This window comes from Psammomys obesus, unplaced genomic scaffold (assembly GCF_907164565.1).
Source record: "Psammomys obesus unplaced genomic scaffold, mPsaObe1.curated_primary_1811, whole genome shotgun sequence".
In the NCBI taxonomy this organism is placed as follows: domain Eukaryota; kingdom Metazoa; phylum Chordata; class Mammalia; order Rodentia; family Muridae; genus Psammomys; species Psammomys obesus.
Window position 1 is genome coordinate 3,578,094 of NW_026589732.1, and position 21,420 is coordinate 3,599,513.

Genomic DNA, 21,420 nt, shown 5'->3' on the forward strand with positions numbered 1-21,420 from the left:
ATTCTAAGAGTGGAGAAAGTGAGCTGAGCACTTGCATGCATACATTAATTCATTGCTCTCTGCTCTTCGCTGTGGATATAATGTGACCAGCTGTGTCCTGGCAATGCCACCTTGACTTCTTAGCCATGACAGATGTAACCTGGACCTGTAAACCAAATAATTCCTTCCTCCCGTAAGTTGCTTTTGCTAGGGTTTCTTGTCACAGTAACAAGAAATGAAGCTAAGCCAGGGAGTGTTAAACAGTGTTATCCAGAACTGCCTGGATTTTAGACCCCTGTCACTAGTGAGGAGTCCATATTAGCCCCTCCAATCCAATGACAGCCCTATTATTGAGCACTGCCAGGACTTGTGCCCATGCCTGTCTTTGATTACACTCAGTAGCAGAACAGACGCCTGGCCCAGCTTCATTGCTGGCTCAGAGCTGGCTTGGACACTGGCCACACACATGAGCCGGTCCTAATTGATAAGAAAGGAGGCCAAGATGCTCAGCACTGTCCAGTGCTATCACTAACGCTGTCTGAGAGCCTTGGGTTTCCCTTTTGCTGAGATTTTTGGCCAGAAGTCTGGATGCTGTGTACTCGAGGCCAGCTACATCATGGGTTCCCCAAATGAGGCCTGCGATGTCTGTGTTGAGGGTGCTGGGGAACCTGGGGCTCCAGAGCCAAATAGAAGCCTGGTTCCATGTTGTTTCCTCCTCTGCAATGTGTCCCCAGGACTGTGACTTCCCGGACAGATGCTGGGGCATGGCTTCCTATGTCTGACCAGGTCTTTCTCTCTCCACAGGTTGGTACTGCTCACCCTGGCGACCCAGAGCTGGTCACTTTCCACGGTACACATTCTTTTCTTCACTGTATTTTTCTGGGACATTCCAGACCTCATAGCTGGAGGTGTTCACATATGTCTAGCACTGGCCACAGATAAGGTGGCCAGGAAGGGCTTCCTGGGGGAGAGGTGGCAGCTGAGCAGTGCAGCACACCTCGTCTGCTTTCCTCATGTTACCTGTGTGCCTACCGGATAGTAGCTCCCTTTGCCAATTCCTCTGCCCATGTTTAGAAGACATTGGTGGGTGCCTGTTTGGTACTGTCCCATGCTGCTCCTGCCTCCTTAGGCCTTAAGATCTGTCAGGTGTCAGGAACCATTAAAACTAATTATAGGACAGAAAGGATGGCCCTGCTGGTAGAGGCAAGGCACGAGGTCCTGAGTTCACTCCCCAGAGCCCACATCTAAAATAATAATATTAACTGGGTTTGGTGCTTTGTCCTTGTAATCTCAGAACTGGGGAGACAAAGATCCTGGGAGCTTACCGGCCACCACAATACTCTGCTTACTGAAACCCAGGCCAGTAAGAGGCCCTGTCTCCAAAAACAAGGTGAAGGACACTGGAGGAATGCCAGCTAAGGGCGTCCTCTGGTCTTCACACACATTTGCACAGATGGGTATTGTACCTGTACACACACACACACACACACACACACACACACACACACACACACGAGAGCTCAGAAGACCATTACCTTAGTGTGCTCACATGAGCATCTCCTGGAAGCGTGTTTGAAATGCAGAACTCCCGGCCAGGGTGTAGCTCAGTGGCAGAGCACTCCTCCAGCATGGGTGAGTCCTTAGGGTTTGATTCCCGTGCCTTGAGGGGAGGGTGAGCCAAGGCATGGAGATGCACACCTATAATCCCAGCACTAAAGAGGCTGAGGCAGGAGGATCACAAGTTCAAGGTCAGTATCTGCCCTACACCTGTCCACCAGAATCTGCATCGTCCTAGCCTCCAGATGGAGCGGTGAGAACCCTTGTTCAGTGTGTGCATGGAGCAGGGTGGGGGCTGGGGAGTGGAGAGAGGGTGGAGGAGAGTTAAATGTTAGCATGCTCAGCCTCTCGAAAGCATACCGCAGAGGGACAGGCCCGTAAGAGGGCAGCCGCTCTAATCCTCTCCCACCCCAACACCTTGGTACCCAGCGTCAAACACTCACAGCTTAAAGGAGAAAAAGCCTTTCTTTTTCCGCAGTCCCCTGCAGTTTGGCCACCTGGCCTGCTAGGGTCTCCCTAATAGTGTTTTCCCTGTATTCTCCCATCACTTCGGTTGCCAAGTCCAGGCCATTGTCCTAACTTTGGTGCTCAGACCTGCTCCAAAGTCTCTTTCTCCTTGGTGCCAGGTGAGCCTTCTTTTTGCGCCGTTTTGCTGTCATTTGAGACGAGGTCTCTCTATGTGGTTCTGGATGGCCTGAAACTCACTATGTAGACCAAACTGATGAACTCATAGAGATCCACCTGCCTCTGCCGCTTGACAGCTGGGATTAAAGGCGTGATTACCACTGTGCCTTTGGCTTATTTTATAATTTACATTATGATATGTATTATGATTTATGTTATTTGGTGGGGGTGGTAGGCCTTGGGCAGGAAGGGGGGCCGGGTTTGCCTCCTCAGACCCTCGGGTGTTCCCTGTCCCACAAGGCTCCCATGGAAGGTAGGGAAGGCACAGGCGAGGCTTCTTGGATGTACTAGCCCTGGTGAGAGGTGGTATTCCATAAGTATGTCTTCGTGTGACTGTTGCCTCTCAGGGGAGTACCTGTGGTTTCCTGCTAGCTATGTTCTTCTCCTTCACCACTGACCGTGGCCTCGTTGGGAACCAACAACCCTCTGCCTCAGTCTCAGTGGAACCCAGGGCTTTGTGGCTGTACTTCCCTGTCGCTCCCTAGAAGGCTCCATCACATCTCTGGTGCTCCTGGCCCTCCTCCCACACTGAGGAAGCCTGTGCCTACAAACCTTATGACACTGTCTCTAGACTAGAGAACATTGGAAGATTTATCTGCTGCACCTTTCATGAACTGGGAGGGCTCATATGGACCTTTAGTCCCCATCAAGGGTAAGGAAAGAGGTGTCTCCCCTCCCCAAACACTGCTTTTCTATAAGCCTCCCTCATGCCTCTCTCCTGTGAGGAGTAGAGGAAATGGTGGGTGTAGAAGGCCAGCCCCTCAGACTCATTGTTTCCTGTCACTCAGGGAGGCATGTGACCCACTGGGTGTACATTCCCTCCGCCAGCTGTGTCAGTGAATGACTCAGCCTCCTTAGATGCACTGTGCCGTTCATCGCCCCTGGGAAATTTGTCTGCTTTTCAGGACACCAGGCTGTACAGGCCCCAGGGGAGATGAGAGGAGACCTGAGTGGGACTGTCAGTCTGCACTCATAGGTTGTCCCAAGGGAGTGCGAAGCTTGGTCACAACAGCCCCTGCTGGGCTGAACCCTTTGTCCCTCCTCTCTGTGACAACACTGCATGACTGTGAAGTGGGTCAAGATCTGGAAACCTGTTTGACTCAGGAATCATGTTCCTCCCACTCTCTTCCCTACAGAGATCTTCTGGTTTGATGGATTTTGCTAAGGGAGTTAGCTCAAAAACTTGATTTTCCACAACCTTTTTTTTTTTTTTTTTTTTTTTTTTTCCTTTTTCTTAAATGTGTGTGTTTGGTGACAGGTGTTAAAGGAGAAAAAGGGTCCTGGGGTCTTCCTGGCTCAAAAGGAGAAAAGGGGGACCAAGGAGCTCAAGGACCGCCAGGTATGCCTGCCCCTACTCTAGGCTTTGCTGAGTCAGGCTAACCACACAGCCACCCTGCCCACAAGCACTGTGGGTTCTAGTGAGAAGGCCGGACATGTCCAAAGCAGAACATTGTCAAGGTAGTCCAAGGGCTGGGGCTGAAGGTACAGTGCTTTCCTAGTATGCTCAGTATGCTACAGGCGGGGAGAGGGAGGGACTGACTTTCAAACGTTCTTATGTAAAATACGGCCTAAAGAGAATCAGGGGCTTTCCCAGGATCCTACAGTCCAGCTTAGTTAGGGCTTGATTGGGCCTGGAGAGCCCAATCCAAGCCTAGCGTCAACCCTAAACACTAGTTTGGTGTCATTCTTACTAAGACGGGCGATGGTTACTAATGTGGGGAACTCTTTGAAGCCTCTGCCATTACGGTAGTGGCCTTACACAGCATCTCTTCTTCAGGCCCTCCAGTTGATCCAGCTTACCTGAGACACTTTCTCAACAGCTTGAAGGTGAATATTCATGACAAACGTTTGGTCTGTTATCCTAGTCTGTTTGCTGTTGCTAGAACTGAATACCACAGGCTGGGTGACTTGGAAGGAAGAATGGTTTCTCTGGCACACGGTTCTGGAGGTCCAGTAACTATACTGGTTGGGATTCTGCAGAGTCAGGAGGTTAATATGCCAGAGGGTCTGCTTTTATAGCAACTCCACTCCCTAGAGCACGCATTACTCCTTAAACCCAAAGTCCTTACTTCTCAGTGCCATCAACATAGGAGTTTGGGAATGACATTCCCAACAGGTGGAATGTTCTGTTTCCAGTGCCCCCAACTGAAACCATGGCAGCCTGTGCCTCAGTTTCTCCAGTTTCTGTGAGAAAGGGTTCAGGCCAGTCTTCCTGCAACTGCCCATGGTCTCTCTTCCAGGGGGAGAATGGAGATGCAGCATTCAGAAGAGAGCCCACCAACAACCTTTTTGTGTCTGGGCCTCCAGGCCTACCAGGACATCCAGGCGTGGTTGTGAGTAGCGACTCTCTGGGGGACCTGTGGCTTTTCCTTGCCCTGCCGCTAACATGAGTAGGTGGTTCTACAGTTGAAGCCAGTGCCCTAAGCGCTGGAGGCAGGACTTCATGGTGAGCAGGCTCTCCCCATGTGTGGTTGATTGGTGGGAGGTGAACTCAGTCGTTAGAGCTGCCCAGGCTGTGTACAGGGACTGAACCCCCAGCACCAGCCATGCATGCTGTTCACTCTGTGGACAGAGCTATCAATAGTGAAGGGGAATCTTAGAGGACAAACGGAAGGTGCCCGCAATGTCTCCAGAAGGTCTCTTTGGTTCTTCCAATGCTTGACTGAAGGTAGAGCTGACCCACAGGCCTGGTCTTTGTAAATGGAAGGTCATTTAGCCATGAGAGAAGATCAAGGTTTGCCCCAGGTTTCTGACCTAACTTGACTGTGACTGGAGGCAAGTTGTCTCCACTCTGAAGGCTCAGTTCCTCCTTATGTGAAGTGAGAAGGCCAGACTGGATCTCCCAGTCCCTCTGGATGCCTGGGCTCGCTTGTATCTGAGCTGCTGCCTGCTGGGGCTGCCACCACCTGGAATTAGTATGTTTTACAAACATCTTCATGAAAGAAGAGATTTCTCCATGACTATGTTTTGGCCTTGACAGGGACAGAAAGGAGAGGCTGTCGTCGGGCCCCAGGGGCCCCCAGGGGTTCCAGGCCTGCCTGGACCCCCTGGCTTTGGGAGACCTGGTATTCCTGGACCACCGGGACCTCCTGGGCCACCAGGACCTCCTGCCATTCTGGGTGCAGGTTAGTACTGAGTGGTGGTGCCCCGTTCCTGCTGCCTCTGCCTTTGTGCTCATGGCGACACGTGAGAGTCTCTGTGTAATAGAGGCTTGTATGCTGGATGGACCCTATCTTCTTTTCGTCTTTAAAATGGATATAATTCAGATATAATAACATACACCTACTGCAAGTGTACAGTGTTCAGTAATGTTGAAGGTATTCACAAGTTTTACAGACAGCAGATTGCTTAATTCTAGACATTTCGTCTCACCCGAAAGAAGTCTCATGGAATGGGGCTAAAGCTCAGTGGTAGAATGTGCAGAAAGCCTTAGGTTTGATCCCCAGAACTAAAAAAAGTAAAAAAGAAGGAAGGAAGAAAAAGGAAGGAAGGAGGAAAAGAGGGAGGGAAGGGAGGAGGAAAGAAGGGAGAGAGAAAGAAAGGAAGGGAAAGAAGGAAAGGAGAAAGGAAGAAAGAAAGATTGATTTTTGCAACAAGCAGTTACACTCCAGATCCACTTTCTGCCCTGGATTTTCCTATTCTGGACATTATATATAAACTATATGTACTGCCTAGTTTTGTGTCAACTTGACACAGGCTTGAGTCATCTGAAAGGAAGGAACATAAATGGAGAAAATTATTAATATCTGATTATAATGCATTTTCTTAATTAATGATTGATGGGGGAGGGCCCAGCCATTTGAGTGGGGCCACTCCTGGGCTGCTGGTCCTGGGTTCTGGAAGAAAGCAGGCTGAGCAAGCCAGGGAGAGCAAGCCAATAAGAAGCACTCCTCTATGGTCTCTGCATCAGCTCCTGCTTCCAGGATCCTGTCCTGCTTGAGTTCCTGCCCTCACTGTTTTGGATAATGAACTGTTATATGAAACTGTGAGTGAATAATCCATTTCCACCCCAAGTTGCTTTTGGTCATGGTATTTCATCACAGAAATAAAAACCCCAACTAAGATGCCATATAAACGGAGTCATACAATCTGAGGCCTTTTATGTCTGTTTCCTTCACTTAGCATCATGTTGTTAAGGTTTGTCCATGCTGTAATATGTTTCAGCACTTTACCCCCTTTTCTCTGACCAAAGAATATACCCATATTATATATTTGTGTGTATATGTATTATACACATATGTATATATGTATATACATGTACATATACACACACATATATATATATATATATATCCAGCATGTGTGGTTACACCATTTCAGTCCTGATGGCTCTGAGGTGCTAACTCACTGTGGTTCTCTGAGTTTCCCTAGTGAGTACTTGTGTTGAGCACCTTTTCACATATTCTAGAACCTTCTTGGCTGTTTTTCCAATGCCTTGAGAATCTAGCTGTCCTAGTTAGGGTTACTATTACTATGATGAAACACCATAACCAAAAACAAGTTGGGAAGGAAAGTGTTTATTTGACTTATATTTCTATGTCACTGTTCATCAGTGAAGGAAGTCAGGACAGGAACTCAAACAGGGCAGGAACCCAGAGGCAGGAGCTGATGCAGAGGCCATGGAGGGGTACTACTTACTGGCTTGCTCCTCATGGTTTGCTCAGCCTGCCTTCTTCCAGAACCCAGAACTACCAGACCAGAGATGGCCCCACCCACAATGGGCTGAGTCCTCCCACATCAATTGCTGATTAAGAAAGGGCCCTACCAGTTGTATACAGTCCAATCTTATGGAAGCATTTTCTCAGCTGAGGATCTCTCTTCTTGGATGACTTTAACTTGTGTCAGGTTGATGTAAAACTACCCAGCACACTGGCTTAAGGACCAGTGCTAATTGTCCCTCTTGGTGTAGAATTCCAATCAGCCCTTGGTATTTCTAGAGTACAAATGCAAAAAATGAGTTATCCATTCATTGAACAATACCAAGTACCAGGAAGTTTGTTCATCCCTTGACTACAGTTTTCTGGTAATTCGAGAAAAGTGATAGTGAGGCCTGGGGAAGTAGCTCAGTCCTTACAGTGCTTGTCATTCTAGCATGAGGATTCAAAGTCTGCAGAACTTATGCAAAACAGTGGTGCACACTTATAATCGCAGAAAGGTGGAGACAAGAGGACTCCTGGGGCTCACTGTCAGCCAGCCTGGTCTAATTGATGAGCTTCTGGCCATTGAGAAACCCTGTCTTAAAAACAGAAAACAGGTTCACCAGAGAGGGACTAACACCTGAGGTTGTCCTCTGACCTCCACATACCCTGAGTATGTGTGCGTGTGCAAACACGCACCTCTGCTGCACACATACACACACACACACACACACACACACACACACAGGAAGATGACCAGTAGCCTCATTTTACAGCTACTAAGTGGTACCCATGGATCAGAGCCCACATGTCCATAGCTCCAAGGCCTATGCTTTTCCTAATGTGCACATGGTGGATGTTCTATGCTGAGCAATAAGATGAACATCCCTAGTCTCAAAAGCTCAAAGTTTGAAGTACTATGGTACCCAAACTTTATGAGTACTGGCATGGTGCCACAGATGGAAACTCTGGACCCTGAGACTGTTTAGTGTCAAAAATTATTGTTTAACACAGTGAGGCATTTCTCCAGCATACCAGAAGGTCCCAAATCAAGCCCCAGAATCACAAAATTAATAAGTAAAATACATCTTACTTTAGTTTATGATGCTGGCCCTAGCCCTAAGATTTGTCATGTATAGGTAAGTATTCTAAAACTAAAACAAACAAACAAAACCTCCAAAACTTCTGAAACACACGCTCATCCAGTAGCATCAATAAATGCAGGGGCATTTCTTGCTGGTTACATTGGCATGAGCCAGGTATGGTGGAACACACCTGGTAGAGACCCACAGAGCCTGGGTGTCAGGCATAGCTTTTCAAAGGGTGGCCTTGGGGTTGGCTTTGACATGGCCTTGGATCTTCTGGTTGAAAGCAGAAACAAGGCTCAAATCAGGCTGAAAGAATGGGAAGTTTGCCGGCTGGAAGGAGGGGCTGTGGAATCAGTTTGTGGGATGAGTAGACTGGGAAACTGGAACCCATGAACAGCTGGAACCTAACCCTACACCACGTAAGGATGCTCTGGCCATCTCTTGCCTCTCTCTGTGTACCAGCTTAATGCTAGCTCTCCACAACCACACCCTGGGCACAGAGGGCAGGATGGTTGCTGACAGCTTATGGCTTCCACTGTGAGCTGGAAATCATGAGCTTCTTTCTCAACTTTAGTCTGAAATGTCTAGGGATAGGACAGTTCCAGGAAAAGATTCTAACTGGCCTGTCTTGAGCTAGGTGCCAATTTTGGACCAATCATCCACAGTCAGGAGGTAGGACCACCTGAAGACATAGTAGCTTTTTCTGTAAGGAAATGGTTGTGGGTATGAAGGGAAAGACCTCAAGAGAAGACTCTAAGGACTTTGATCATGCAAAGATGAGAGCTGGGTAGATAAAACCAGATGATGGATGAACAGGCACTGGAGGAGATACAGGGGTTTGGCAGGGTGAGCGCAGGGTGCAGAGACTTTGTGGCCCACAGAAGCACCACATCAGGGGATCCAGATACCTTCCTGCATTGAGCAGGGATTGCCTTTCACATAATGTATGACAGCTCATGTTTATAAAACATTGGCATAGACCCGATACACATGGTCTTCCCGGCAATGCTACAGGGAGACGAAGTTGGGTGTTATTATAACTCCAAGGAGGGAGACACTGAGGCTCAGAAAGGACGGAAGTCTTGTTCAAGGTCATTCATGCTTGGGGAACACATGGCTGGAACCCAAATCCAAGTCCTCCCCTGACCCCGCATCCACTGGCCGCTTGCCACCTGTGTGTGGACAGTCAAGCCAAGCTGAAGACTCACCCGCAGTGACCTGAAGAATCAATGGAGTCGTTTTCCGGGACCTTACAGAGACATCCTGACCTCCGCCAAGAGCTCTGCACATGCTGAAGGGGATGGGTTCAGAGAGGCAGAAGGAAAACAAAGGGGAAATCCAAATACCTCTCTGCCTGAGGCAGGGACTTTTTAACTGGAGACTCATGCCCCCTCATGGGGGGTGGGGTGGATCTTGAGCTGATTTTTAAGGGTTCTGTGACACTACAAGAACCAAGAAACCCTGGGCAGTTTGCAATGTGCATGCCTAGCCTGAACATCACTGGTCCTCTCCAGCATGCCCATAGAATGTTGTCATAGAAGGGGTGTCTCCTAGAGTCTGGCAAACAGCTTTTGGGAGCCTACTGCTACCTTAAAAGTACAGCTGGCAATTGGCAACCTGGTCTCTGTCTGGCCCCAAGACCAGCGCTCCTGTCACTACTGGCTCAGTGTCTTCCCACAGCCCAGCCCTGTCTCTTCCTCTTTGTGGCCCACTTCCTCCGATGGGTGGTCACATGCTTTGTCTCTTGAAGGAGTGTTGAGTCAGGGTATTTTCAGGTACGTGACAGAAAATTGGACTCAAACTGGCTTTTACCAATCACCACCCATGTGACTTACTTACAGTCCTGACATGTCATCCAGGGTGATGGTAAAGAATGTGAGGCCAGTCAGTATGGCTTTAATCTCTTGCTGGGCCCAGAGTACAGGTGGACAGCCCACAGCATAAAAGGGACCTTGAGCGCCCCTCTGGGAGTCAGCGGGGACCCCCTGTAGCAGACACTATGCTTTATGCAACTGCCCTCTTTTTTTATTCTCCCAGCTGTGGCCCTTCCAGGCCCACCTGGCCCTCCAGGACAGCCAGGACTTCCCGGATCCAGAAACTTGGTCAGTATCTTGGGTAGTAACCACTCCTGCCTTGGGTAGGTTCACTTCAGACTCAGGCAGGCTGCAGTGTTTTGGTGGCACGGAGGAGGCTGGGGATGGGACTAGAACACCTTTTATTTTGGAGTTAGTACTCTCCCATGGGCTGACGATGTACTTCCGTTGGTAGACTGCTTTTCTAACACGGAGAAGGCCCTAGGTTTGCTCTCTAGCACCAGGTGAAACCAGGCATGGTGGCACATGCCTCTTGTCCTAAAACTTAGGAGGCAGAGGCAAGTGGATCAAAAATCCCGGGGTTCAGCTGGAGCATGGCCCGTGTGCATTCACTGCCCCGCAGTGTACTGTAGTAGGATAGGTTGCTGGGTTGTTACAAAGCTCAGAGAGATGGGCCGATGCCCACCAGACTGTCAGCAGTCCTCCAAGCCTCCTTGGTGGCTACTGGGTCTCATTTTTAAAAAGACTGACTTTCAAAAGACAGAAGTTTCCAGCAGATGACAAAATCTGGCTATTGGGGGAGTTTCCATGCCATTTTGATGAATATTATTATCATCAGGGTGAGACAAGTTATTTTTTTTTTTTGTATTTTTTTTTTCTCAGTTTCAATGAGATCCTCGGCTGATAGTTCCTTGAGACTTGATGCTGCTATTCAGAATATTTTTTTTGCAGCTTCAGCTTCCTGAATCTGCTTCTAGATATGCTAAACGGCTGCCATTCTTATTTTAGGCAACTTTTGAGACAGAGACGCTGGAAGCCCCCGGTTTTTAAACACATATTTAATATTGCAGCCATCCAGCTAGACTAAAGACTAAGTGCTAAGTATAATTGCCCACTTGCTTGCATTTCGTATCCCAAATGAAAATGAATTTGAAAGTCACCAAGGAATGTGAGATGATGCCATTAGCCAATGTAGATGTTACTACAGAGCTGTGTTAAAAAATCAATGCAAGTGGCAAAAAAAAAAAAAAAAGCAGTGTACTGATGATTTTGCTAAAACCAAAACTCAGCAAAGACGATTCTGTTGCTACATCTTTATCTTCACAGGAAATTATCATTTGTGTTTTTATTCATTTTTTTTTTATAATTTAGACTTGTGGTTCAAAGCAATGCGTATTTTCATTTCATGGAAAAGAACTCCCTTAGCCAAGCACGATAGCACACTCTTGAAATCCCAGCACTCAGGGGGCTGATGCAGACGGATTGTGAGTTCAAGGCATGTCCTGGCTACTGAGCAAAAACTTGTCACAAAAGCCTAGGGGCTGAGGAGACAGATCAGTGGGGAAAGCGCCTGCCACACAGGCATGGAGGTCCCAGCTCAGACCCCCAGCAGCCACTTTAAAAACACATCTGTAAACCTGGTGCTAGGGGAGTGGGAGCAGAGACAAGCCATCAGAGCTTGCCGGTTGGTACATCCAGTCGGTTAGTGCTGGGCTCAGTGAGTGACCCTGTCTCAAAAGATAAGGCAAGCACAAGTGATAACAGAAAATACCATGTCTATCTCTGGCAGCCAGGGTCTGATGATGTAGCTCAGTGGTGGAGCCCTCGCCTAACATGCACAGGCCCTGGCTTTGAGCCGAAACCCTGAAAACAAAGCTTAGTTCTTAGTAACATATCACTGTCCAACGCAACAAAGCCTTTTTCTCAGATGCGGGTTACTTAGAGAAGGGTGGGCGGGTGCATCACATTCTGCCACATCTTAGTAACAGCTTGGAATTTACAATGACCTGACAGGTCACGGCGCTCAGCGACATGGGTGACATGCTGAAGAAAGCACACTTGGTCATAGAGGGGACCTTCATCTACCTGAGGGACAGTGGGGAGTTCTTCATCCGTGTCCGGGACGGCTGGAAGAAATTACAGGTAACTCTTGGCCTTCCTTCACAGCCCCTTTCCCTACAGGCACCCTCCGACGTAAACTCAGCTGTTTCATTTGCAGCTTCCTCCTTCTCTTGCAGTTGGGAGAGCTGATCCCCATTCCTGATGACAGCCCCCCACCACCAGCGCTGTCCAGCAATGTGAGTGCTCCCCCTGCCTGCTCCCTGGGCCCCGCCCCCACGAGCCTGCACCAAGCACTCGAAGCCCAGCCTGCTCTGGGTGACTTAGCACTAGTGATTATAAAACAGCACATTATCACCACAGAGTGAAGGGTGGAAACCTCTGTTCCAAACTTATCCACGTTACCTAGAAGAATCCTTTCCTCCCTCCCTCCCTCCCTTCCTATTCTCCCTCACTTACATTTTGAGACAAGATCTCACTAGTCATCCTGGCTGGTCTGGAACTCACAGAGATCCACCTGCCTCTGCCTTCTAAATGCTGAGGCTAAAATCGCCACACCTGCCAGGTATAATAGAGGTAGGTAACTGACACAGTCTGCTGAATTCTATTGCAGCCCTTTGAGGATGCTACCACCACCCCATTCTTCAGGTTATAAAGCTCAACCTTTGAAAAGGCAGACCTGTTGGCTTTTAAGCAGAGATCCTCTGCTTCCCTGGCACAAGGGTCTTAACGATCTCGAGGACACTACCCCCCTTGCTGAGGACTTATTCAGTTGGCCACTCCCAACTTAGGAGTCACAGTTACAGGCAATGCCCAACTATTGAAAGCATCATGCTGACTCCCACCTCATTGCACTCTGGAGAACAGACTAAGTGTGTATTCGTACTTTAACCTTTCCCCTTTCGTGTCACAGCCGTACCAGCCACAGCCTCCACTGAACCCCATTCTAAGCGCCAATTATGAGAGGCCTGTCGTAAGTACAATTCATCCGTTTCCCTTACAGATAACAAGTGAGTACGCGTAAGTGCTAAGCCCTGTGTTTGACATCAAGGCCTCTTTAAGAATTATTTATTTCACAGATATGAGTGTTTTTGTCTACATGCGCACCATATGTGTGCCTGACGCCTGTGGAGGCCAGAAGAGGGAATCATAGCCCCTCTAACTGGAGTCACAGACAACTGTGAGCCAATGTGTGGGTGCTGGGAATTGAATCCCAGTTCTTTGCAAGAGCAGCCAGAGCTCTTAACTGATAGGCTACTTCTCCAGCCCTGGAGAGGGTGCTTACAAACTGCTTACAAACTAGCCCAGAGGGCACACACCCAAGGTAGACAGGTGTATCACCGTGTGCTAAGCTATTTGAATGAGGCAAACACAAGATGCTGGGATTACCAGAAAGATAAGGGAATTCACTGTGGAGGAGGAGACCTCTAGATTCAGACCTAAAGGACACTGTAGTTCAGGAGTGAGTCAAGGCAGGGAACAATAAAAGTAGGAATTCTGGTCAGAGGGGAACAGGGAACGTGGGAGAGTAAGGGGCTGCTGCCTCTCCCTGTGCTGTACTTCAAACTGCCCTGAGGCGCAGACTGCACAGTAAAGGAAGAGGTTTAGGCTGCAGAAACCACCATGGGCCAGAGATAGGGAGTTTGACCCTTTCCTGCAAGCCATGGGAGCTGCTGATGAGTTGAAAGTGGAACAAGGGTGTGTGGTAAGACTGGTGTTTTGAAATGCCTTTGGTTTGAGCATGCAAGTGGGTGAGAAAGGGCGCGAGTAGGGGTGCGAAGCAGTAAGCTGTAGAAGATGGCTGCTTGGAGGGCTATGAAGAGACAGGAGAAGCCAGTTTGGTCACCTTTGCATGTGCTGCCATGAGAAGGAGTGAGATCAACGATGATGGCCAAATTCCCACCGGGGTGACTCAGTGGCCACAGGCTGCCATCCAGGCATCATCTGACATGGTAGGGATTTCAGACTCACCCCACTCTTTCTCTAGTGTAAATAAAGCTCATGCCCCAGTCACTCTGCGAACTTCATAGAACCTGATGACAAGAAGTACAGCCTGGGGCCTCTCTTCCATGCTCTTGGTCGCTTTGCTATTTCCACAGGACCCCTTGTGTAAGAGTTTCTCTTGTCCCAGGCTTGCCCCACCCATGAAGGCATGGTCTGCGTGAGCCTGTGCACAGCTGTGGGCTGCCTCAGCACCATCTTGTGTCCTAACTCTCTTACCTTATGGCTACAGAGCCTGATCCACTCAGTTCAGAGTCTTGGGAGAAGCAGTCTCCATGCTCTATCTTAGATCAGTTTCTCATTTCCACTCCAATGAAGAGCAGGCAAAAGACAGGTTCAAAGGCTTAAGGCCTTCAAAGAGCAAGACATGAGCCACACAGCACAGACATATGCTTTCTGGAATGCTGACACCTAAAGAGAAGACCTTGGGTTCAGCAGAGTAAGTCTGCAGTAGCCTCAGGACACCCAATAGAAGGGGGGGGGGGGCGTGTCGTAGAATCTGAATGTCTGAAACCCTCCCGGAGACCTTCAGCAAAGCCATGGCCATCATAATGGGGATGGTGGGAGTCCCACAGAGACTCGATATGAGAGAGAACAGAGAGAGGCTCACGGAAGAAATGTGAGAAGCCATTGGCAAGACCAAGAAAGAAGGCCAGGCAAAGTTCTCAGGAGTCAAGGGCTGCTGTGGAGGTCACAAAAATGACCAAAGGGTGGATTTGCAAGAGAAAGAGAAGCATTTCTAAGACCAAGAAGATTTTAGAAGGTTGAGGAGCAACCTTCAATAGACCCTGAATGGAGTTAGCAAAGTGGCTAATGGAGGTTTAGAGCAGTGTATTGGGTTTTTAAAAATACTTTCAAATATTGTATCTATTTGCGTGTAAGGTATGTGTGGCTCTCTGTTGGGGGGGTGTGCATTTGGAGGTCAGTGCTAACTTGCCACTTCTGAGATGAGGTTAGAGAGTAGAACAATGAGCATTCTCAGGCGATGGACTGTATCTCATATAGAATGTCAGCAGAAAGGGCTGGAGGGAGGAAATGGATGCCAATATATGAAACAGAACAAACTCTAGAATGGCTTTGGCTTGGGGCTGATGAACAGGGTGTCAGGAATGAGAGGCTAGAGAGGCTTTCTGACCTTAGTATCTAAAAGGCTCCATCTCAGCGGTCTTACTAGTAAATGCAGTGTGTCCATCCTTGAACATCTCCCGAGATCAGCCCCTGGTCGGCTCAGGAAGAAGTAAGGGCAGCCAGCAATAGCTGGGCGAAGCTGGGCGAAGCTGGGAACCAGGACAAAGTCAGCTTAGAAGCCATGCTGAAGACCGAACCTGGACCATATCCAGAGTGCTCAAGTGTGGCCTGTGGGCTTGAGCCAGATCTCCAAAAGGCTTTCCTTGGCCCGAGGAGAATTCCACATCTTATTTTTAAATCTAAGAAAGACATTCCCGCCGCAAGAGCTGTTCACAGAGCTGGAAGGAGCTGGCTGGAGTGCTAAGGCTGTCTTCACTGAGGGTGGGCATTTCCACTGTATTACAGTTGGCTGAAGCCTCTGCCATACCTCACAGCCAGAAAGAGGTGGGGTGGGGGCTCTTCCTCAGAACAGCAGGTGGGGGGTGCTGACTGCACCCTCTCTCTTTTCAGCTGCACCTGGTTGCCCTGAACACACCGGTGGCTGGGGACGTCAGAGCTGATTTCCAGTGCTTCCAGCAGGCCAGAGCAGCGGGACTGTGGTCTACCTTCCGAGCTTTCCTTTCATCCCACCTGCAGGACCTCTCCACAGTTGTGAGAAAAGCAGAGAGATTCGGCCTTCCGATTGTGAACCTCAAGGTAAAGATAAACCCTGTCACCACCACCCTCAGGCATACCAGTCCTCAAGTGACCCAAGCATTTGCCACTCCATGCCATCAACTATGGAAAGCCATACCTCTCCTCTTTTCAGATCACTCTCCTCTCAAAGATGGGGACTTCAGAAGGGAAATATGAACCCTGATGATCAAGCAAAATCCTACTTGTAGGCCAATGGCATACAAGTTCTAATGTGTTATTTGTCTTCATAGGGCCAAGTGCTCTTTAACAATTGGGACTCAATATTTTCTGGTGATGGAGGTCAGTTCAATACACACATTCCGATATACTCCTTCGATGGTCGAGACGTGATGACTGACCCTTCCTGGTAAGTGCAGGCTGCGTGATACGCATTTTTTAGGATGTGTTCTCACATCCTTTATCAGCTAGCCTCCTGGAACACTGCCAGTGAGAAGCCACAGTGAGGCAGCTGAGTCATGAGAAAGCCATGGCCTTGGAGCCAGAAGACCCAGGTCTAGTAGCTCCTAAGACCTGGGGGAAGCACTTCGCTCTATGAGCCTCGGCAGTCTTGCCTGTCAGATGAGAAGATGATCATTGGTACACCATAGGACAGTTGGGCATCTGACTGTGGGTGAAAATACGGTAGGCAGCGGACAGTGACGTGATTCCGGGTGACTCTGCAGCTTTGCCCTCTGAATGGCGCTCTTGGTCTTTGAATGCAGTACGTGTTGTTCAGAACACTCAGTGCCTGTGCTGCAGCACGTCTGATTCCAGGTCTGGAAGCTCAGTACTGTACCTGCACGGCCCCTACACTTTAAGGGCTCCCAGGGTTGAAGGGCAATAGATAACAGACTAAGTATAAATGTAGGCAATTTTGTAGTTTTAAGAGAGAAGGATGATAACAGGAACACAGAGGAGGCATTTGGTTTTGAGGATGAGAATCAAAAGTAGAGTCCTGTAAGAGGGAGCCCCTAAGAAATGAAGAAGTCACAAATCTGACCTTGAAAGAGGCTACTGAAGAAGTGGCCTCAGGAGCAATGGTCCAGATTCATGAAAACTAAGAATGCCATTGGGAGATGGCTGCCGATGAATATGGCCGGAAATAGAGTATGACTAGAAAGCTGGTAACAGCCATAAGGCTAAAGAAAGGATCTGACATTGGACTGTGGATTATGGATGAGGAGGAACACGTCTCAGTATACTACACGTGTGCCAATTCAATCACCAAAATATACCATACACAGTTACTATTTGAGAACTAGGGTGATGGCTCAGGAGGTAAAGGCTTGTTGCACAGGCATGAGAGCCTGGTTTGAGTTCAGATCCCCATCATTCATCTAATAGCCAGGTAAAGCAGCATGCTTCTGTAACTCCAGCCCTGGTAGATCCTTGGGTTTTGGTGGCTATCAAATCTAACTAACTTGGCAAGTTCTAGGTTCAATGCCTCAAAAAACAAGGTGGGGAATGATTGATGAAGATACCCAGTGTTGACCTCTGACCACACACACACACACTCACAACTATAAAATAAAATAAAAAGAAAGTAAGAATTTCACGTTATTAAAAATGCCGTTCAAAAAGTAACACTATAAAATTCCCTTCTAGGCCCCAGAAGGTCGTTTGGCATGGCTCCAATCCCCATGGTGTCCGTCTTGTGGATAAGTACTGTGAAGCCTGGCGAACCACAGACATGGCAGTCACAGGATTTGCCTCCCCACTGAGCACTGGGAAGATTCTGGACCAGAAAGCTTATAGCTGTGTGAATAGGCTAATCGTTCTGTGTATTGAAAACAGTTTCATGACAGACACTAGGAAGTAATACCCTTCCCATGATTTTTAAAGAGGTTTCTAATTTTTCTTATGTGAAGAGTTGACACTGAAGTCTAAAATGTTGTAAATATTACAGTTTTTTTTTTTAATATTACACATTTGTCAAAAAAGAAACCAAAGAGAACATACCTCAATATACTCAAAAGGAAAGACATAAGGGACTCAGATCCAAGTCAAATCCAATCCACATATTGGTGCTAGATTCTGCAGGAAGCCCCCTCAGTGTGAACAAACCCTGCCACAGAGTAGGGCAATCGGCAAACAGAGGTCGGCGTGATTGCCCAGTGCATTCTTCAGAAAGCAATTTCTTCTTTCCAACCATGGCTAGTAAGTGTAAGATGTCCTTCGTGTTTGCTTACAAGGTCAGCTTTGGACACATGGCCCCTTCCTAAGTTATGTGTGAGCTGAGTGATTCCATGCACATCCATTCACCCACAACCGCTCAAAAGACCATGCTTGTATTTTCTCCTGCTATCAGGCTTTAATATGGTTCCCCCCAAAAATATGATTGCTGCCATGCTATGGAGGGATGCATGTTTACCCAATCACAGCTGAGTATGGCATCTGTTTATGCAATTCTGACTTGCTGGAAAGTTAAAACTCTCGGAAAGAAACAGCACATAATCATTGCCTTCCCCTCGCTAGTTCCCCTTCCCATTCCCCACCCCAATTTTGTGATTTCCATTTAGCAAGTCTTGAATTACTGCAGCTGAAACAGACTCATTGAGATGAATTTTCTGAAAAATCTATATCACTGTGCTATAGACTCTGATATCTTCTTCCGTGTAAGAACATAAAGATATCTTTTCCAGGTGCTTCTTCTGTTTGACTTCTTTTTCTCCCTGGGTCCCTCATTCTTTGCCACCAAGGCAGAAGCAGCCTGGGTGCCTGTGCTAATTTGTCATCAGCACTGGGGACGATTCATTCAAGAATTAAGGAGGGGTGGGGGTGATGTGGAGCTGACGAGTCTGGGTGGGAGACGAGGTGTGCTGTGGTTGACAGTGTCACAGCGCAGACTGCGGGCTCTTCTGTCTCTCAAGGAGAAGGCGATAGACACACACAGTCTCAGCTTCACTTGGTAAATGTTAATCATTAGGAAGTGATGTCCCCCAGCTCTGCAAAGTGTATTTTTTTTAAACCTCCACTTTAAAAATAAAGAAAAAGAAAGAAAGAAAGAAAGAAAGAAAGAAAGAAAGAGAAAGAAGGAAAGAAAAGAAAGGAAGGAAGGAAGGAGAGAGAGAGAGAAAGAAAGAAAGAAAGAAAGAAAGAAAGAAAGAAAGAAAGAAAGGAAGAAAGAAAGAAAAAGAAAAAGAGGAGGCTCAGGTCCTTCCTGGGTCCAGTCACGTGTCTGGCATATGCAGGGCTGGCTTCAGACTCAGGCTCTTTCTCACTTCAGTGCCTAAGGTCTTTCTGAGGCACCACTGGATATGGCTGCCTGTTGGTTCCCTCTCCACCCCAAATGCATGACTCTGAAAACATAATTAGTAGGCAAGAAGCATGCTGCGATAGTTCCTCTCATTCAGTGGGCTGGCCCAGAAAGCCATCACAGTGACTGCATCCTCCTAAGCCCCTGAAGCAGAAAGGAAATGAAGAACAACCAAAATAAAACAAAACTAACAGCCCAGAGCCTCCACTTCAGAATTCACGGCAGGAAGAGCAGTTAGAATCTTTCTAATGAGTCATGAACTGAAAACAGGAAAGCCCCAGGGGGGCGTGGTTGAGGATGGACACAGAGCAGAGTGCGAGGGGGGGGGGGGGGGGTGCTCGACACAGACAGCAGTGGCAGGAGAAAGAGGACAAGAGGATCCTGAGTCAGGAAGTATAGATGCCATCCACTTCAGTCAGAGCCCACAAGACCCAAGACCACAGAAAGCACAAGGTGGAAGAGAGCTGAGAAGAGAAGCCAGGAAGAGAGACACCCACTTCTCCTGATGCTAGGAGAGGACGTTGAGGCTTGTCTCCTCTGCATGCATTGGAGGAGGACACGTGTCCCCCTAGGATGGAGTCCCAGGGTCAACTGCAGCCCCATACACTCTGACCAACCATCACAATCCTGGGCCTGGCATTCAAGATTCTTCGCTGAACGTCTACCTCCACCCCCTCTTTCCTGTCGCATGCCAAAGTCCACTCACCTGTCCAGTCTTCCTCCTAGTCTCTTAGGCAAGCTGCATAGGCTCTTCTGATGGGCCATGTTGTTGTCATGGCCTGCGCCATCTTAGCAAAGCCTTAACCATTAAGTGTTCTTTCCCTTCCCTTCCTACAATGGCACTGGTGACCTCCCTAGACTTGCCAACCTGGTGTCGTACCCCTCCTACCCCGCCTGGTGTGCTTCACATCTGAAATTTGTCATTCATTTGGCTAAAAACATAATGACTGAAGGGTCTCCAAACCTTTTCTACTCATTTGCCTTGAAGTCTTGGAGATACTAGAAGGCTGTTAAGCCAACTCTCATACTCAAGCCAAATGCAGAAAGGAACATTTGGTGTATATGGGGTACTCTAGGTCCCTACCAAAGACCTCCAGGTCTGAAGCCTGTGGCTCCAGACTTGCAGAATCTTCCATCCAGCAATAGAACAAGAGGCAAGAAAAAGTCTGCCCACCCGTGGGGTCCAGCCAGCACCACGAAGGCCTGGAGAACCTGATATGGCTACATTGTGTGGCCTGAAACAGACCCGGTGAGATGAGGAGACTGGGTCACAGGAAGCACCCTCAGGTTTCCCAGTATCCTCTGGATCCTGTCGGTGGTTGAGTGCTGTGTCACTTGATTCTGAAAGGGATACAAGCAGAATGGTGGAAGCTGTCAGCAGCCTAGTGGAGCTGAGTACTAGTCAGGGTTTGTGATAAAAAGAAAATAAAAAGAAGAATGAGTTGGTTCATGAGACCAAGAAGTGGGACAGAGAATGCAGACCAAATGTGGCAATGCCGCCCTGGGGTTGGGGTTATCATCGCATCTGGCTGCCTGGCTCACTTCTGCTTTCTTCTTCCTTCCAACCAAAGACGAGCTGCCTTCATGGGACAGGGGTGATTGCAGACAGCTTCAGGCCTGTGTTGTCCCTATTCACCAAGAGCGCAGCCACAGAGAAAAGAGGCTTCCTCTCCCTCTGAGTTACATCAGTTCCTAAAAATGACCGCTACTGGCCTTCCTTAGGTGTCCAGGGCTGTGACAGGCAGTCTCACCAGAGATGGTAAGTGCAGAAAACAAAACTTTCCTCATCCAAAACTCCTAAGGTTTTGGCAATGACGAGAACATTGAGAAGAACCAAACACAGATTCTTCATGCCCAGCAAGAGGGGTGGAATGGTGTGGGTATGGAATGACAGGCAGGTCACACCAGCCTTGAGTTCTATGCTGAAGCATCTAAACTTCATCATGAATTCATCATGAATTCATGAATGGGCAAGGCACACCCAGAAGATCTGAAGACAGAAGAGATGGGATTGGCTCTGTGTTTGTTAATTTGCACGTCTGCTCAGAAATATCTGGGATAATTATTTTCAACTCATGATCATGTTTCAATATAGAGGCACAAACAAAAATGATGGCTCTATTTTTCTTTTTTTAAATTTTTTTATTATTATCATTTATTACAATTTATTCAATTTGTATGCCGGCTGTGGTCCCCTCCCTTGTCTCCTTCCAAACCCATCCTCCCTCCCTCTTCTTCCCCTATGCCCCTGGTTCACTGATAGGGGAGGTCTTTCTCCCCTTCCATCTGATCCTAGCCTATCAGGTCTCGTCAGAACTGGTTGTATTGTCTTCCTCTGTGGCCTGGCAAGGCTGTACAGAGCCAGGGTGATGGCTCTATTTTTCAAGTCCACTAACCCCTTCCATTTTTTTTTTAAAGATTTTAAATTTAAAATATAATGCTCTTTTTCTTTCCTCCAACTCCTCTCATGCTCCCTCCTCAAATTCCTGGCCTCCTTCTCTTTAATTGTTGTTGTATGCCTAAATATATAAACACAACTTGAC

General features: G+C 48.1%; 1 protein-coding gene across 1 annotated transcript in view; it reads left to right on the forward strand.

Annotated features, from left to right (window-relative positions):
- Positions 1-18,266, forward strand: part of Col15a1 (collagen type XV alpha 1 chain) — a 104,627-nt gene extending 86,361 nt beyond the window's left edge. The window contains exons 30-41 of the mRNA XM_055605378.1: positions 784-829; positions 3,479-3,559; positions 3,998-4,047; positions 4,461-4,553; positions 5,201-5,345; positions 9,983-10,047; positions 11,773-11,901; positions 11,997-12,056; positions 12,731-12,790; positions 15,457-15,642; positions 15,873-15,988; positions 17,227-18,266. Coding sequence (XP_055461353.1) covers positions 784-829; positions 3,479-3,559; positions 3,998-4,047; positions 4,461-4,553; positions 5,201-5,345; positions 9,983-10,047; positions 11,773-11,901; positions 11,997-12,056; positions 12,731-12,790; positions 15,457-15,642; positions 15,873-15,988; positions 17,227-17,440 — 1,245 coding nt within the window. The 3' untranslated portion in view covers positions 17,441-18,266. The remainder of the gene's footprint in view (positions 1-783; positions 830-3,478; positions 3,560-3,997; positions 4,048-4,460; positions 4,554-5,200; positions 5,346-9,982; positions 10,048-11,772; positions 11,902-11,996; positions 12,057-12,730; positions 12,791-15,456; positions 15,643-15,872; positions 15,989-17,226) is intronic.
- The last annotated feature ends 3,154 nt before the right edge of the window (positions 18,267-21,420 follow it).